The sequence below is a fragment of the Hevea brasiliensis genome, chromosome 16 (genome assembly GCF_030052815.1).
Source record: "Hevea brasiliensis isolate MT/VB/25A 57/8 chromosome 16, ASM3005281v1, whole genome shotgun sequence".
Taxonomy (NCBI): domain Eukaryota; kingdom Viridiplantae; phylum Streptophyta; class Magnoliopsida; order Malpighiales; family Euphorbiaceae; genus Hevea; species Hevea brasiliensis.
Genome location: NC_079508.1, coordinates 49,853,278 through 49,872,393, shown reverse-complemented (window position 1 = coordinate 49,872,393; position 19,116 = coordinate 49,853,278). Strand labels below are relative to the sequence as shown.

General features: G+C 33.9%; 1 protein-coding gene across 2 annotated transcripts; it reads left to right on the top strand.

The window, feature by feature from the left end:
* The first annotated feature begins 3,879 nt into the window (after positions 1–3,879).
* LOC110634562 (2-oxoisovalerate dehydrogenase subunit alpha 1, mitochondrial) lies at positions 3,880–8,404 on the top strand. Of its 2 annotated transcripts, none has more exons than XM_021783615.2 (9): positions 3,880–4,325; positions 6,360–6,497; positions 6,615–6,797; positions 6,888–7,045; positions 7,142–7,241; positions 7,329–7,440; positions 7,579–7,718; positions 7,836–8,021; positions 8,110–8,404. In XM_021783615.2, exons 1-9 carry the CDS (start codon positions 4,047–4,049, stop codon positions 8,275–8,277), a joined length of 1,464 nt encoding a protein of 487 aa, XP_021639307.2. In that variant the 5' UTR covers positions 3,880–4,046; the 3' UTR covers positions 8,278–8,404. The 2 variants fall into 2 exon arrangements, with proteins under 2 accessions (XP_021639307.2, XP_057994214.1); XM_058138231.1 differs by having other exon boundaries at positions 4,155–4,325; positions 6,332–6,497.
* The last annotated feature ends 10,712 nt before the right edge of the window (positions 8,405–19,116 follow it).

The following is a 19,116-nucleotide window of genomic DNA, read 5'->3' as shown; positions in this document are numbered from 1 at the left end:
AAATTTTGCACCGAGGTCCATAAGACCTAAATCTACAAGTTTGTAGTTTCGACCGAGACCCGAAAACCGAGGGAACTAGATCGTCCGGTTAGGTCAAACCAGTGTCCTGAATCCAAAGAATTTGCATTAAAATGCACTAAGAATGTAAATGACTTTGGTAAAACATACCAAACCTAAAAACCTATAAACTGTGACATATTAAAGACACTAAAACCTAATTTACCTAAAACTCAATGAGGGTCGGTATATTAGGTGATTAAGTGAATAATTGAGTTCATGCATTATTTACCAAACACCATCGATAGAGACGCTTTAAATTAGTATCAAACACTTCAAATTGTGTTTCTCGATTACCAAAGACTCAGAAAAGGGAAGGAAACACGAGTCGGATCGTGAGACAACATCGAGGTTTGTGCACAACAACTGCTTTCTTTTGAATTATTTTCAATGGAAATAAATATTGACTATATGCATATCATTGTTTTAAAGTGTGGAATTGTGTTTGGTGGACACTTATTGATTGAAAAAAATTGTGAATGGTTTGAAACTGAAAAATTGTTTGAATGGTATTTGATGGATACTTATTGATTGAAAAGCATCAGAAATGGTTTTGTGGAAATTGAAGTGAATTACGAATTGTGTTGCCATTTTGTGAATGAAATTATAACTTTGGAAATTTATTGGATTCTTACGGATCATTTGAATAAAATGTTTGGAATTGTTTTGACTCACAATTGGCATGACACTGATAATATGTTCCTCCTCCATTAATGGGGTGAGTGTGATTATTCCTCCCTCTTTGACTTATTAGTCTGGGGTGAGTATGATTATGTTCCTCCCTCTTTGACTTCCCAGTCTGAGGTGAGTATGGATGAGTTCTCATTATATAGCTAGCTTCCGCCCTCATTGATTTCGATTATTGGGGTGAGCATGTCTTGTCGTGGTGTACAACACGGCATATATGGAAAAATTGTGTCATGGCCTAAATTGTGTTATAGATTGGCAACACTGTATTCTTCAGTTATTTGATCGAATTGTGTTATTATGTATTGTGAGATTGTGAAATTGATTTAAACTCTTATTGACATATACTGTCTATTGAATTCAACCATGATCTGACTTATTGAAAATTATTGTGATATTAACAAATGGAGTTTAAATTCTTGTTGACATTTATTGTCTTGAATTTAACTATGGTTTTAAGTATCCACTATTGATATGATTTATGAATTGTGATTTAAAATTTGTATTTGGTTAATGTTGTGCACCACTGAGACATTGTCTCAGCGATAGCTTTTATTGCTGTCGCAGGTAGAGAGACAGACAGAGTGAGCTAGGCTGCTAGTATCGCCAGCGAGAGATTTTTGGGTATAGTGAGTATACCACATGTGGCATTTTGTACTGTAATGTATATTCACTGTATGTATATCTTGTTCTTGGTTTTGAGCAGTTGTAAATTTAAGTTGTACAGTAAAGTTGTAAAATAATTATGAGTTATTTGGCTTGTAAAAATTGTGTTATATCTTTGTATCTTAGTCTTTGAAAATCACTGTGGATTTGACTTGAGAAATGTGTTGTGTTGATAAAAATATTGGAGTTGAGATTTGAAAATATATTGAAGTGCTTTTTACAGGTTTTCTGAAGAACTGTTTTGTCCAAAATACAAATGGCACCTTGCCAAAATTTTTACAGATATTCCAAATAAATCAAATGAGTTAGTTGTTTCAATTCAGTTCAAAAAAGTCTTTCACACCTGTAAATAGTGCTCACCACTGTAAAAGAAGTAAGAAAAGTTTTTAAAATCCCTGGTAGTGTATTTAATGGATTATCAGTAGACGGAGTTGGTAATTCATTAGGTATACTACGGGATCATGTTATGCCTTACAGAGGGGTAGGGTGTGACATCATTAATAATAATAATACATGCGCAGTTCTAGAACAGAATAAAAAGACAAATTACAATTAAGTGCAATAATAGACTTGCAAAGATGAGAGCAAGTTAAACTCAATAAAGAGCCTCCTGTATCCTAGAAAAATAGGTGAACAAGAGTGAGCGTTCGACTCAGAGAGTAAAATACCAATTTTAAGTATAATTTCTATAGCTATCTAAAGTTAATGCGTCCTAAGAAGTGGAATGCAACACCTTTATAGTTTTCATACAAATCACATCATAAACAACAAAAAGGTAATTTGGAGCACTCACACACTTATAAAATATTCAAATAGTATATATATGGGAGCTGATCCCCTATACAGCTCTCTTAATCCAACCTCTACCAGTGAATACATCTCAAGCCAGACTTTCTCTTAATAGATCAAATGCGGGTGCCAGCGAGATCATCTCGAGCCTTACCTACCCCTACTTATCCATAAAAGGATTCGGTTTCAGTGAGTCAAGCTCCAGCCACGTCTACCCGTCCTATCCATATCCAATATCACACACCACATGCACGCCAACACACGCACATTGCTCCAAATTACCATAAAACAACATTCATAACATTTCATCAAATAAAGATGCAATATAAAATGTGTTTAGTATTTAATTACATAAATATGTATATATATATTTATAAGTGATGGATGGACATGTTCGAATATATAATAATATTGAAATTATAATTAAAATTAATATTTTACTCACAAACGTGAACTGAGGTCACTGTGGTAGCTGGGGTAGAGAAGGAAGGCTATCATGGCTCACCTGACAATTACATTACAATTATTTAATATAATTGACTCAATGTAAGTTAAAAAAAACCCAAAGACATCCTAAGTTGTATCGAAAATCCGACAGAGTTTTCCCTATACTTAGGACCTACTCAACCTGCAAAATGGCTCAAAAATACACTTCTATATCCACAAGTCACACAACCATATCTCAATCACATCACATGGCTCATCTTGGGCCCATCCAAACAGTCAATAACCATAATTTTAAAAAATTATAATTTAGTCCTTACAATTAATCCTTTTTGCAAAAACTATTCAAATGAGCTCTAAAAATTCTAAAATTTTTTCTCGCGGTCCTTAGCAATATTACTAAGCTAATACAAAAGGAATTATAATTTTCTAACTACCCACGAATATTTTATGGAATTTTATTCTAAACTAAACACTATAAAATTGAAGAAACTTGGAGTTCGGATTTACCTATACCAATTCTAACACTTGGAACGCATCCGGGGCATCTGAAAATAGTGGGGTAACCTATAACTTTGACCCGGTTCCAAAGTGATTCCGACAGCTTATCTGCTCAGTCTGAAATTATAGATACGGGTGACGATTGAATTGCCACGAAATGAAAATACCTACGTAAAACCCACAATACCAAGAATTAGACTAAAATATTTATATTTATATATAAAATAATTATTTAAAAATTATGAGTGTTATAGTCCCCGCTAATAGGAGAAGCAACAGCTATGAGGGTGGCAATTAAGCTGGCGCATGCCATGGGATGTTAAGCTATGGTTTTGGAATCTGATTCTCTTGTTCTAATTGAAGCTATGAAGAACAGACGTATTAACCAGTTCCCTTGGGAGATTCAAGCTCTTATCGAATCCATAAATTCCTTAATCCCCATGTTTCAGAAGGTGATTTTCTCTCATGTCAAGAGACAAGCAAATGCTGGAACACACGTGTTGGCAAAGTTGAATATGCTTGATCAGTTGCCCTGTAATTGGCTAAATGCCTTACCCCAGAGACCCTCTGGAAGGAATATTTGTTGTTTTGATGCCCCAAGGGCCATGTAATGCAAGAATTATGTTTGCTTCTAAAAAAAAAAAAAATTATTAATGACTCATCCGAAGTACCATGGGATTGGAACAAATAACGTGTCACATCCAACAAAGCCAGGCCATGCCCATTTGATTATATCTGTCCACTCCCCATTGTATGGGATTTCTAAATCTATCGTCCCATTTAAAAAGTGAGTGGCTACGTGTGGGATACGACCAACTTCTCCACCAAAAGTTAAAACACATCCACAATTCATCACTGCAGTCGAACGCCACCCCTTCCTCCTCCTCCTTTTCCATTTTACCATGGCAATTTGGTTCACGAGATCAAGAACCATCACCTACTATTTAAAGAGAAAGATGGGTTTCATGGGAATTCTCAACCAAGACTCTTGCAGTAATTCTTATTTCGAATCTATTTCTTCTTCTTCTTCTTCTTCTTCTTCATCAAGAATCCCAGACGTTAAGAATTCTTCAATTTCGCGCTACTCATCAGCCTTCACTTTCTTGGTGCACCGATTCAAATCCACCAAAACTTCAGGCCAACTCGATCAGTTTTACTCTAGTGATGATGAAAACAGTCAGGTAACTCCAACCACCCTTCAAGTCGGTGTTTATAATTAATTTCCTATTAATTATTTCAAGTTTTTTTAATTTTTTTTCTGATCCTTTATGCGTTGAACATCTATGATTATAATGATAAAATTCATAAAAATATTTTAAATAAAAAAAAACTGTTCTTCAATTAGCAGTACTGGATAAGAGTTCATTTTTTTTTTTAGCACTGGATAAGAGTTGAGTCACCAAAATTCGCTGAGCTTTGAGCCAACTGGCGTGCTCAAAGAAAAACGTGGAGGGTCAAATGACAAGTTTGAACCGATTTAGGTGTCTTGAATAAGTTCTATATTTGTAGATATATAATCTAATTTACTAAATAAAATTACATTTAATTTTTTTATCTTATATTTATATAAATAGAAAATGATTTATTAGTAAAACTTAAAAGTTAAAATAATATAAATTATTATATATTATTTGTTAATAAACTTTCATATATATGAGATGAATATAATTAAGCTTATTAATGATTTATAATTTCTTTTAATAAGTTTTAATATGTTTAAGTTGTTTTAACGGCTATCAATTCCTGTTACTAATTCGTCGTGTATTTTATTTATAGATAAAAAAAAGTTTTAAGTTTAATTTACTTTTTAATATTCTAAATTAATATATTCCTTATAATTTCATGAATGAATCATTAAATATATAATCTTAATTTAAAAATAATAATTATGTTTAATTGGTAAGCATTTATCTCCTTAAAAAAATTAAATTTATATTTAAAAATATCTAAATGCATCACATGAATATAGAATAATATATTTTTAAAATTATTTAAAAACATAATAAAGTTATATGAGAATATATATATATATATTTATTGGCTATTGCCACCAAATATGAAGGTGGAAAATTCTTGTTTAAATCTAAATTACCATAAATTGCGTTCCAAACCATATTTTTTGTTTTGAATTTACAATAAATCTAATTTAAAAAATGAAAAATCTGTAATTAATAAATAAGAAATTAAATAAATTTCTTAAATGGTCTCGAAAACATGCATGGATGTATATCCAGCCTGCTTTCCAATTATTTCATGAAGAAAGAAATGGAAAAAAAAAAAATCTGAAATTATTTTAGTGAGTCATTTCGAATCATTACACTTCTTATCAGATAGGCCTTTTCCCCTGTGTGGGTTGTTCTAATCCTTATCCTCGTACTTTGTCCAAATCTTTGCTAGAGAAGGAATACAAGATGGTATTGAATTCTTGTGTTGTGTAGATATGTTCCCTTTTGGATTTAGCTCCTTAATTAGTCCATTAATTTGGTTTAATTAATTATCATTTTAATTATCTAATCTTATTTTTTCTAATGATTAAAGACAGTAATTTTTCTCTTAAAAAAATATCATTTCAATTAATAAATTAATAAATTATATATGAAAATACTATACCGAATAATAAAAATAGTCTTTTCTTGTTTTACTCAAATTCTGAGATCTTTTTATTCTTTATACCTTAAGAGTGTAAAAAAATGTCAATCAGACTATTTTTTTTTTTGTATTAACGAATATTATGAATATGCTGAATGCTATGTTTTTTGGATTAAACTTAGCTACATAATTCATGAATATGGTTAAGAAAAATTAAATAGGATTATTGATGTAGATGATTAGGATATGAGAAAGAGTTTTCGTCTTCTTGTGGAATCAATTAATCAGAAAAACAATCTCTTTCTGAAATAATTAATAGGGATGATCAATAATTTAAAGGGAAGCTTTTTCTACCTAATATTGACCTCGACTTGACCTGTTATGGGAATGGGTTAGGACTTGCTTGTTTGTGTCGGCTTCACCTTTGAAATCATCACTTTCTTTGAGGTTCAAAATGATGTGACCAATAGTCACCATTTCATTCTCAAAAAAAAAAAATTGATCAGTTTGTAAAATATTAAACAAAAATGAATTTAATTAATCTTGTTTAATATATTTACGTGGATTTTGAAATATTTACTCTTGTGCATCAATGAAGCACAATTACTATAAACTTGTTGTGTCAGGCCTTGGATTTTCCTGGAGGGAAAGTTGCATATATTTCTGAAATGAGATTCATTTCTGAATCTAATGACAAGAGAATACCCTGTTACCGACTTCTTGATGACAATGGGGAGCTAATAGAGGACAGTGATATTGATCAGGTATCTCCCTCAAATATATAATGCCTATGATTGACTATAAACCCAAATTAATAATGTGATTTGCATTGCATTTCGCATTCCATTTCTTTATTTTAAAACTCCCAAGCAATGCATTAGATAAGCAAGGAAGTTGCAGTAAAGATGTACAGTGAAATGGTCACCCTTCAGATGATGGATACCATATTCTATGAAGCACAAAGGCAAGGAAGAATTTCTTTCTATGTCACATCTGTTGGTGAAGAAGCAACAAATATAGCATCAGCAGCTGCACTTGCTGCAGATGATGTTGTCCTGCCTCAGGTGATTTCTTTTTTTTTTCTATATGTACTATAGAATTCCAGTTCTAGGCCAAACAATAGGTTGCTTAATGATCATATAATGAAATGTCAGTACCGGGAGCCTGGAGTTTTATTATGGCGTGGTTTCACACTTGAAGAATTTGCCAACCAGTGCTTTGGAAACAAGGCTGATTATGGGAAAGGCAGGCAGATGCCAATCCATTATGGGTCTAAAAAGCTTAATTACTTCACTGTTTCCTCACCTATAGCGTATGTAGTAAAACCTGTATATCTCATCACCATTTGATTTGAATCTCTCTCAATTTTGACAAGCCTCCAATAGTTTTCATTAACAATGCTTCTCAGTACTCAACTTCCTCAAGCTGTGGGTGCTGCTTATTCTCTTAAAATGGATAAAAAGGATGCTTGTGTAGTCACATATATTGGGGATGGTGGTACCAGTGAGGTAATGGCACTATAATTTCTCCAGTGTTTCTCCTTGTAAGTTTTGAAGTTTTCATATCCAATTTCTGATTGTTGACAAATTTTTCAGGGAGATTTTCATGCTGCTCTGAACTTTGCAGCAGTAATGGAAGCCCCTGTCATTTTTATCTGTCGCAACAATGGCTGGGCCATTAGTACCCATATAACAGAGCAATTTCGAAGTACCATTTCAATCCTTCATCTGATTCATCCTTTCTTTTCCAAATTGAAATCCAAGATCAAATATTTTGTCATCCAAAAATAAATGGGCACACAGTGTCTTTTGTGATCTTTTCTGATACAAAGTTTATGCTTGGCAGGCGATGGCATTGCTGTTAAGGGTCAAGCTTATGGAATCCAAAGCATACGGGTAGATGGAAATGACGCTCTTGCTGTTTATAGAACGATTAGGGCAGCTCGTGAAATTGCTATAAGTGAACAAAGGCCTATATTAGTTGAGGTGAGATTGAATTTCCTCATGATTTTAGATGATCTTCGGAACTCAATTCCTGTGACATTCTGCAGCATGCCAAATGCCTTGTATGTGTTCTTATTAACAAGTATTTTCCACTTTCAGGCCCTCACATATAGGGTAGGACACCACTCCACATCTGATGATTCCACCAAGTATCGTCCTGCAGATGAAATTGAATATTGGAAAATGGCACGAAACCCTGTAAATAGATTTAGAAAATGGGTTGAAAGAAATGGCTGGTGGAGTGAGAAGGAAGAATCAGAGCTTAGAAGCAGCATCAGGAAGCAGGTGAAAGTCTAACTTCATTAAATAATCCTCGGTTGACATCTTAACTTTTATGGAATATTATCTTCTAAATAAAAAAATGTTCCTGCAGCTATTGCAGGCGATTCAAGTTGCAGAAAAAACAGAGAAGCCTGCACTAGGAAACTTGTTCTCTGATGTATATGATCTTCCACCATCAAATCTTCGCGAGCAAGAGAAACAGCTTAGAGAAACCATCAATAGACATCCACAAGACTACCCTTCTGATGTTCCTATGTAGACTGTCTTAGCCAATAATAAGAAAGGAAAAAAATAAGAAATATTAAAGAAAATAATGCATCTGTAAAGTTTGAAAAATTGTTGTTCACAGCAATATAAATAATTTATCCCTTTTAAAATGTGTTCAATTTGCCTTTGTTACTTTCAAAGAACAACTTCTGGGCTTTTCCATTTTAATACGCCACATTTAAGCACTTTAGCTTATTCATATCAAGCACTTAAATGATATTAAAATCATTTTTAGAAGTGAGATCTCGATTTTGAATCACAATCGAAGTTGATTATACTTTAACCTAATAAATTCTTAATTTTAATTAATCTCAATATATCACTCGATTTTACATGTATATAGTTGGTAGAATTACTTGATAGAATGAATGTTGTTTAAGAAGCCTGGTAGAATGAAGTTGGAAAAGGAAATAAGGTATAAATCTTAATATAATTGATATAAATGTTGAAATATATAAATATAAAAAAAAAGAACCATTTAATCCTAAACTTAAAATTAATTTATAAGTGAAAAAATTTAAAAAGTAATTTTATAGCTCTAATAAAACATACATAATGGAAATTATAATAAAATATTTTGTTCATTTTATTATCAGAATTTAAATATTATAATATCGAATTATATTGGAGCTATATTCTTTTTTGTGAATTATTTAATTTTAACATAAATAATTTATTCTTTACTAAATTAAAGGTGTGGATGTAACAACACCCTTAATTTTTAAATTACTTATTTTATGGGTAAATATTAATATTTTATTTTATTAAAATTTTGAAAAATTATTTGAAATTTTTCGAATTTTAGAAATCGGATTTGATTTTTCAAAATCAATAAACTTTGTTAATTTTTACAAATTAATTTAAAGACCACGTTGCAAAACTAAAAATATATTTAGACTCTACAAACTTTTTTGAGTTTTCTGAAATTTTTTCAGAATTTTTAGGTCTCGTTTTTTGTTCCATGGCATAGTAAAAATTCAATTTTTGGGTATTTTAAATCGGACCGACTGAATCGAATTTGACCGATCGAATCGGACCGACCTTCTTCTTTTTCTTTTTCCCTCTCCCTCGTGCGCTAGATCTCCTCTCTTCCCTCTCCTTTTTCTCTCTCCTCCCTCCTCCTCTAGCTGGCCAGCCACCACCCCAGCCTTCCCTAGTTGCCGACGCACCTCCAGGACACCTCCTCGCCGCCGGCAGACGCCCCAGCTGGCCGAAAAATCGCGCCAAAGCTGCCCTTGTGTACATGTGCCTTTTCGACTTCCAAGGTCGATTTCGGCCAATTTGGCCACCAATTAGACCGGGTCTTATCCCAAAACCTATTTACACCTCAAGAGCTTTCCATAGACACCAAGAACACAAAAATCTATCAAGCAGTTTGTTCAATTTTTGGTCGGGAAGTTTTAGTCCATTTTGACTTTTTAGCTAGATTTCTCGCAAACCGTGAACCTCATGAAAAATTCGAGAGTATCGAAGTGCTCCCCTCGACGAGAGCTTCGCGGCAATACCCATTTCAAAATTCTTGATACCGTTTTTCGATGGGTCCCACGGAACTTTACAATATTTTTCTGAGTATTAAATGAGCTTAATAAATTTTATAAAAAATTATATATTAACCCTCGTGTTGTGGGCTTCGTGTAGGTATACTCGTTTCACAGAAATTTAACAGTTGCTTGGGTCTGCAATTTTAGGCCGGGCAGGCAAGCTACTGGGAAAGCTTCAGAATCGAGTCAAGGTTATAGGCTACCCCACCGTTTTCAGACGTCCCGTATGTGTCCCAAGGGTCGGAATTGGCATAGATAAACCCAAAACCTCATTTTTCATAATTATCTAATGTCTGATTTTGATTAAAAATCTATAAAATATTCCTGGTATGTTAGAAAATTATAATTCATTTTGCATTAGCTTAATAATATTTCTAAGGACCGCAGGGCAAGCTTTTAGAATTTTTAGAGCTCATTTGGACAGTTTTTGCAAAAGGGTTAATTTTAGGGACTAAATTGTAATTTTTCAAATTATTGTTGTTGACTGTTTTGATGGGCCCAGGAGGGGCCATGTGATGTGATTGAGTTGTGGTTGTGTGACTTGCGAATATAGAAGTATATTTTAAACCTTTTTGTAGGTTGAGTAAGTTCTAGATATAAGGGAGATTCTGCCGGATTTTCAGCACGATTTAGGGTGTCTTTGGTCATTTCTAAACTTGTATTGACTCAAATATATTAAATAATTGCAATGAAATTGTCAGATGAGTCAGAACAGCCTTCCTCCTTCGCACAGCAGCCGCAGTGACCTCGGTTCAAGTATGTGAGTAGAATATTGATTTTAATTATAATTTTAATATTATTATATATTCAAAGCATGCTCATGCATCATCTATAAATGTAATTATGTAGCTAAATACTAGACATGTTTTATGTTGCATCTTTGGTTGATGAAATGCATATGGATGTTGTTTTATGGTAATTTGAAGCAGTGTACGTGTGTTGGCATTCGTATGGTGTGTGATATGGGTTATGGACAGGACGGGTAGACGCGGCTGGAGCTTGACTCACTAGGACCTGATTCTTTTTTGGATAAGTCGGGGTAGGCACGGCTCGAGATGATCTCGCTGACCCCTGCATTTGGTTTATCAAGCGAAAGTCCAGCTTAAGAGACACTCGCTGGCAGAAGTTGGATTAAGAGAGCTGTATAGGGGATCAGCTCTCATACATATACTGTTTGAATATTATTGGGTGTGTGAGTACTCCAAATTACTTTTTTGCTATTATGATGTGATTTGTATGAAAATTTTGATGATGTTACATTCCACTCTTCAGAATGCATTAGCTTTAGATAGATATAGAAATTATGGTTAAAATCAGTATTTTACTCTCTAATTCAAATGCTCACTTCTGTTCACCTTATTTTTTTAAGATATAGGAGATTTCTTGTTGAGTTCTAACCTGCCTCTCTCCTTCGCAGGCAATCTATTAATATCTGTTATGCTTGTATAATTTTATTAAATTCTAAACTCTGTATGTGTTAAGAGTATTTTAGTCAATTTGAAACTATAATATAATATTATGTTGAATTTGTAACAACATTAAATGCATGTATGTGTGCGTGTGATTGGATTGTATGAGGGAGCTGAGCTCCCATTTGATTTTATGACATGATGAGTATGTAGAGGGTGAGCTGAGCTCCCCAAATTATTACATATTGTGCTTACAGGTCATGAGAATTAAAAACTCCCCGTTATATGATCCATATTATGGCCGGACTTTGTCCAATTGAATTCTTGAAATTGGGCTTAAAATTGGATTAATGAATAATTAGACTTACTATGGGCTTCAGAGGCTTTAGGCTGGCCCAGGTCCTAGTGCTGGTTCAGCCCATAGATTGGGTCGTGACAGTGACAGTGGGATTAGAACAATATACAAAATTTGTCTAGTTATATTATATTTAGATATTATGAAAGTTGTTAAAGAAAATTTATGATATAGAGATGTTAAAAAAAAATTATTACGTTAAAAATAACAAATTTAATTGTGAAAAATATTCATATACTTGATATCAATTAATTTAAAATTAAAATTTATATATTATTATTCATAAGAATATCTTAAAATTATATATGCCATAAATTAAAAATATAAATGCTAGTAAGTAATAAATATTAAAATTTAACTTGGTTTGATTTAATGGTTAAAAACATATTATTAATCATATAGGTTCATAATCGAGTTCTATCAACCATTTACTAAAAAATAAATAAATATTTTTTATAAAAGATTTAGCAATTCATTAATAAGTAACAGAATGTAAGTACATCATAATATTCGTATAAGAAAAAAAATATAAATATAGACAATTAAAAAGTTCTGTTTAAAGATGATATAAGTAAAAGTGAATAGCCTTCTAAATAGCAATAGGTTCTTATTCATTTTAAATGATAAAAAAAATCTACAATATTACTTTTTGGAAACTTGTTAACTCTGTGCCTTGCAAAAAGGTTTAAACTACTAAACTTCAATTGAAGAACCAAGTCGCACTATCAAAATTTATTAATAAAAAATTATCACTCATACTTAAATATCTAAAGTCTCTAATTAAAAAGAATCGATGATCTACGTTATATTTTAAACTACTAAAAAACCTATTAAATACTAAAATAATAATAATAATAATAATAATAATAAATCTTAATAAGGAGAGATCGGACTCCTAATAATGAGAGAATAAGGCTTCAATATTGAGAAGAAAACTTCATGTCCGATGAAACACATGTATGAGGAGATGAACACACAATATTAAACACATATCTGTTTTCTTTCCATGTTGGATGGCTACTATAATTTTATTTAACTTAATTAATAATATGGTTACCAACAAAATTTTTATTTTATATATAATATTAAAATAAAAATAAATTCCTTTATAACATTAATTAATTATTAACAAAGGACAAAACAAAGTGGGTGCCAATAAATTTCAACAAATTGAAGCTTGGACTTGCACATGAATCCCAATGGAATATATAAAGAAATAACTTTAGAAAATATTGTTGATTCTTTTTGGTGCTCTTCATTAATTCATATCCATAAATTCATTTAATTTAATAAGTGAATTTATATTAAAATTTATATAAAATAAATTAAAATACATATAATGAATATATAAATTAAAAAAATAAATATTTAATATAATTATTATTAAATTTATGCTGCACTCAAAATAAATAATAATTCAACGGTGGATATTGACCCTTGTCATATAAAAAAAACTCGAGAACAAAACAAAGTAGTCATTCTGTAAAGTCCCAGTTGTACTTTGTTGTAATCTACCTAGCAAAACGACACAGACAACAACGAACCAGAACATAAAACGGAGACCTGCACTCTCCTAATGTCTCCTACAATCCCACTCTCCTGGGAACTGCAAGTAAAGAGAGGACCACGCCCAGTTTGTTCAATTTCAGTTTGAATTAAAAATATTGTAAAATTTTAAATTAAATACTAAATTTAATATGATTTTAATTCAATTTTTTATATTTCAATTTAATTTTTAAGGCTTTAATTTTAGGTTCAATATAATATGGTTTCATCGGAGAAAATTCTGCCGTCCTCCCCCCAAACAAGCTATAAATAGAGAAATTATATGGTTACTCTAAATAACAGGGAGGTGTTTCTCGCCTGGTTAACTGACAGAGGATTTTTTTTTTCTCCCGACACAAAATTGTCAGGTGAAGGTGTTTGGTCGCTGCGTCCTTTCTCAAGAATAATGTCCAAGAATTGATAAATATTTAGAGAGTTTTTTACCTCTCATCTCCACGCAATCTTCCTCTGTTTCGATTCAATTCATCCATTAGAGGAGGCAGAGACAGAGAGAAATCCAATGGATGCTTTTTGAGAGAGTACTTCCTCTGTTTCTTTGATAAATCTCTCACCTCTGCCTTTTTTGCCCCCCGTGTTTTTAAGTATGTGAATAGGTGCCTTTTCACATGTGCTTTCTGGGATTTTAGAGGTAACTTTCAAATACCAAATGATCCTTTCTTCTCTCTCTCTCTGTTTTGTTTTCTGTCTTGAGTTTTTCCTCTGCTCTGTACTCCAATATCCATAGCTGCTAATTTATAGTTTCTTGAATGGATTCTCTACTTATTTCATTTTCTTGATTCTTTTACTATTATTTGTAGGTTCATTCCATGCATGATTTCATTTTCTTTACCATAACAAATCCCAGATATTTCACACAACTGATTTACACGTAAAACTTAGCATGTTCTCTTCCATTTCCTTCCTTGCTAGTGGACTGCTGATACCAGTTCTCTCGACGAATCTGCTCCTCGTCTTTGTTGGTAAGTTCCCATATAAATGTTATAGTTTTAGTTACATTTAATGAATAGATTTCGTCACAAATTTGCTTCAAATACAACAGTCCATAAACAGTCTTTCTTTGTTTTTGGTTAGTTCGTAAATAAGTTGAATTCTCTACCTTTTGAACAGCTCTTGATGGATGTTTAACGCAAGAGACGATGTAAGTATACTGTCGTTTTGTTGTTAGCAGTGTCAAAGAAGAGAAGATAAACGACAGTAAGTTTTGTTTGGGCAGTTGGAATATTATTGTTGGTATTAGGTGGGTAATTGAACGGGCCAAGAGGGTGATGAATAATTCTGGTGTAGTGGTGTAAAAATGGAGTGGAGTGGTGGACGGTGGAGATGGATGAAGCTTTAGATTTTCAAGGGACTGTAGGGATACTGGAGATGGTGGGTCAAATATTAAAGCTAAGGAATCAAAATCTTTTTATGTCACCTCACAAGTGATTTCTTTCTAGTCTGCTTGACTCCCTGCTTTTTATTTGCAGACTTTATTCTGTGTTGGGAGTGATGAATTAAGCACATGATAAGACCTTTGTTGCCACTTGCCATGACAACACAACCTTACCCAGTAAAACCTGTCGCCCACTTCTTTTGTTTGTTTTGTTATGCTTAAGAAAATCTATTGAGATATTTAACTTGAGATCCCACAAAGCTAGAGATGACTTTATTATCGCTGAGCTAAAGCTCATTGATAAGTACTAATATAAATTTGATTTTTGTTAAAAATTGAAAAGGTTCAAATTGTAAATTTTAAATCATGCACTAATGTTTCATTTTTTTTATTTATACCAAAATATAAACTCCCACTTGGTCTAAAATTTTTGCATTAATAGTTTGGATTGTTGTGTCCATGGCATGCAAGTATGACTGCTTGTTACGTCTGTTCCTCTGAAAGCCACAGATCTATTCCTATGTTTAATGCTTTAAATGCAATAACTATTGCTATGACAACATCATCATCTGACTACATACTAATTAATATGGAGTTCGTTTATTTTTATCATAAGCTGTTTTCTATAAGTCTATGATTCAGGTGTGGTCCTGCAACTCATTTACTACTCCATAAATCTATTTCCTTTTGGAACACATTAATAAGCAACCTTCTCTAGTGCGTATCACCCCAAAAAAATTAATAGAATACAGCATTCAAATGGGTTTTTATAGTGGAAGAGATGAAAATTTGAATGCCTATGCCAGTGAAATTGTATTGTAAGAGAGCAATGGTTAGAAAGTTTTCACTTTTGTTAGAATACTTTCTTTGTTCAAATATATAACAATTGAGATCAGTCATTTCGCTAGTTTCTCAATGGTTGAATGCCTATCTCATTGTCCAAGAGGTTAGGTTCAAACCCAGATTTTCCCTTTTACACTGATCATCACCAAGTGTTTTTTGTTTGCAGATGTTCTATGTGACCATGTAGCCTGTTTGTCAACAAGAAGGGATTGCTATTGTTATATTTGTGGCTTTGAAATTTAGATATATTTTTTCATGATCCGAATTGTGACTCGATCCGAAAGTTTTCGCGCTGCGACCCGATTTGAGATAAAAAGTGAGATCTGTGGTGGTTGCTAGGCCCGAGCCCGAAACTCACTCATGATCTCCTTAGAGGTGCGGGGGCAACGCCCCCACGTTATGGACCGGTATAAATATTGTAATATTCTACCATTTGCGGTAAAGTTGTGAGATATTCGGGAAATACACTGAGGTTAGAGTTTGAAAGTTCTAATTGATTGTATCTTGCTCTTTTCATCATAGTAGAACTTTTTTCTCTTGTCTTGCCCGTGGACGTAGACCTTACGGTTGAACCACATTAAATTCTGTATTATTCTTCTTCTCTTTTCAATACTGTGTGATTGTGCGATTTGTGTGCGTGCCTTAGATTTGCATGCTTGGTATAACAAATTGGTATCTGAGCTTTGTGCGCAAAACCTAGGGTTTACAGATGGCTTCGTCTTCAACGAACTATGAGATGGAGAAGTTTGATGGTGGATCGAGTTTCAGTCTGTGGAAGATTAAAATTAAATCTTCCTTGATCTTACAAGATCTATGGAAGGCAATCGAGAATAACTTTCTAGAAGGTATGAAAGAGGAGGAAAAGGCGGATCTAAAGGAGAGAGCATTGAGTGCGATTTTCATGAGCGTAACTGATAATGTCCTACTCGAGATTACTGGTGAAAGCTTAGCATTTGCGGCATGGAAGAAATTAGAGGAGTTGTACTCTGCAAAATCGTTGACCAACCGCCTGTATCTGAATAAAAGATTTTACAATCTGAGAATGAGCGAAGGTACGCCCATTAAAGAACATCTGGATGAATTCAATTCAATCATTATGGACCTGAAGAATATTGATATTGAGATTGATAGTGAGGATCAGGCCCTTATTGTGTTATGTTCTTTACCACCCTCCTATGAAACTTTTGTTGATACTCTGTTGTATGGGAAAGATAGTATTTCACTAGACGACGTTAGTAACTCTCTAAAATCGAAAGAGTTAAAAAAGAAATTTTCAGATAATAAAGAAAAATTTGAGGGGGAAGGTTTGGTGAGCAGGGGAAGAACACATTCAAGGGAGGGTTCTTCCAGCAAGAAGAAATATAAGGCCAGATCTAAGTTAAAAATGAAAAGGCCTACTGTTTTGAGTGTGGGGAGCAAGGTCACTACAGGAGAGACTGTCCCAAGTTGAAAAATAGAAAGGGAAAGCAACCAGAAAGTTCTGCGAATGTGGTTGATAGTTTTATTGATTTTGATGGTGATGACAGTACTGGAGAAATTTTATCCTTGAGTTCAGATCATGGACAAAATTCCTGGATTCTTGATACTAGTGCTACTTATAACATGTGTCCACACAGAAACTGGTTTGTCACTTACAAACAGATGAGTGGCAAGGTATTTCTGGGCAATGATCGTGCATTATCTGTTGAAGGAATTGGTAACATTAGATTGAGAATGTTTGATGGCGTTGTTAGAACTATAGAGTGTTGGCATGTTCCAGGACTAAAGAGGAACCTGATTTTTCTTGGGACACTTGACTCTCATGGATTCAGATACCATTCAGAGAATGGAGTTCTCAAAGTGTGCAAGGGCTCTATGGTACTCATGAAGAGCAGTTTGGTTTCAGGATTGTATTTTCTTCAGGGCAGTACAGTTTCAGGGGAAGCTGCAGTAGCATCCGGAAGCAATAATCAGAATCAGACTCAATTGTGGCATATACGTCTTGGTCATATGAGTGAAAGAGGATTATCTGTGTTAAGCAAGCGGGATTTGTTGGACGGGCAGAAAACAGAATCTATGGACTTTTGTGAACACTGTGTGTTTGGCAAACAGACCAGGGTGAAGTTCGATAAAAAGGCAGTGCGCAAGACCAGAGGAACGGTGGATTATATCCACTCAGATCTATGGGGTCCTAACAGAATTTCTTCCAAGAGCGGTGCCAGGTACTTCATGACCTTGATTGATGATTACTCTCGGATGGTGTGGGTGTATTTTCTGAAAACAAAAGATGAGGCATTTTCAACCTTTGTAAAGTGGAAGACGATGATTGAGAAGCAGACAGAAAAGAAGGTCAAGCGTCTTAGAACTGATAACGGGTTGGAATTTTGCAATCGTGAGTTCGATGCATTCTGCAGCAATGAAGGTATAGTGAGACATCGCACTTGTACAAGGACACCACAACAGAATGGTATTGCAGAACGCATGAACAGAACGCTTTGTGACAAAGCACGAAGCATGCTCTCACATTCAGGATTGGGAAAGGATTTCTGGGCTGAAGCAATTAATACAGCCTGTTTCTTGGTTAATAGATCTCCATCTACAGCTATTGAGTGCAAAACTCCTTTTGAGATCTGGTCCGGTTCACCTGCTGATTACTCTCAGCTGAGAGTATTTGGTTGCCCTGCTTATGCTCATGTGAGAGATGGTAAGCTTGAGCCGAGGGCAAGAAAATGCATATTTCTAGGGTATGCATCTGGAGTGAAAGGCTACAGGTTGTGGTGCAATGATCCAAAGTCTCCAGGATTAATTATCAACAGGGATGTGACATTTAATGAGTCTGCTTCATTGGATAGTCAGAGGGAGAAGTCAATAGCAGAATCAGATCACGGTGTCAGAGAACAGGTGGAGCTTGATATTGATACTTCAGCAGTTCAGTCCAGTGATTCAGAGGATGAGGTGCAAGATCCTGATCAACAAGAGGATGCACCTGAGCAACAGCAACAGGAACCATATAGCATTGCAATTGGTAGAGAGAGAAGACAGATTAGACCACCGCAAAGATATGCATATGCAGATCTAATTGCGTTTGCCTTATCAGTTGCTGAAATAGTTGATGTGCATGAACCCAACAATTATAGAGAAGCTATTTCTTGTTCAGATGCAGATCAGTGGGTCGGTGCTATAAGTGAAGAAATTGAATCTCTTCACAAGAATCAGACTTGGGAGCTTGTAACATTGCCTAAGGGAAAAAAAGTGGTAGGTTGCAAATGGGTGTTCAAGAAAAAGGAAGGCACTCCAGGGTTGAAGCACCTCGATATAAGGCACGGTTGGTAGCAAAAAGCTTTACTCAGAGGGAGGGAATTGACTTTAATGAAGTGTTTTCTCCAGTTGTGAAGCACAGTTCTATCAGAGTCTTACTTGCTATGGTTGCTCTTCATATTCTAGAGTTTGAGCAACTAGATGTGAAGACAGCATTTTTGCATGGTAAGTTGGAGGAGCAAATTTATATGAGTCAGCCTGAGGGATTTGTCATTTCAGGTATGAAAAACCGTATTTGTTTGCTTAAAAAATCTTTATATGGTCTGAAACAGTCTCCTAGGCAGTGGTACAAAAGATTTGATACATTCATGGTTCGTAATGGCTTTAATCGTAGTTCATATGACAGTTGTGTGTATCATAAGAAGCTTTCAGATGATTCCTTTATCTATTTGCTGTTGTATGTGGATGACATGCTTATTGCTGCTAAAAGCATGTCACAAATTAACAT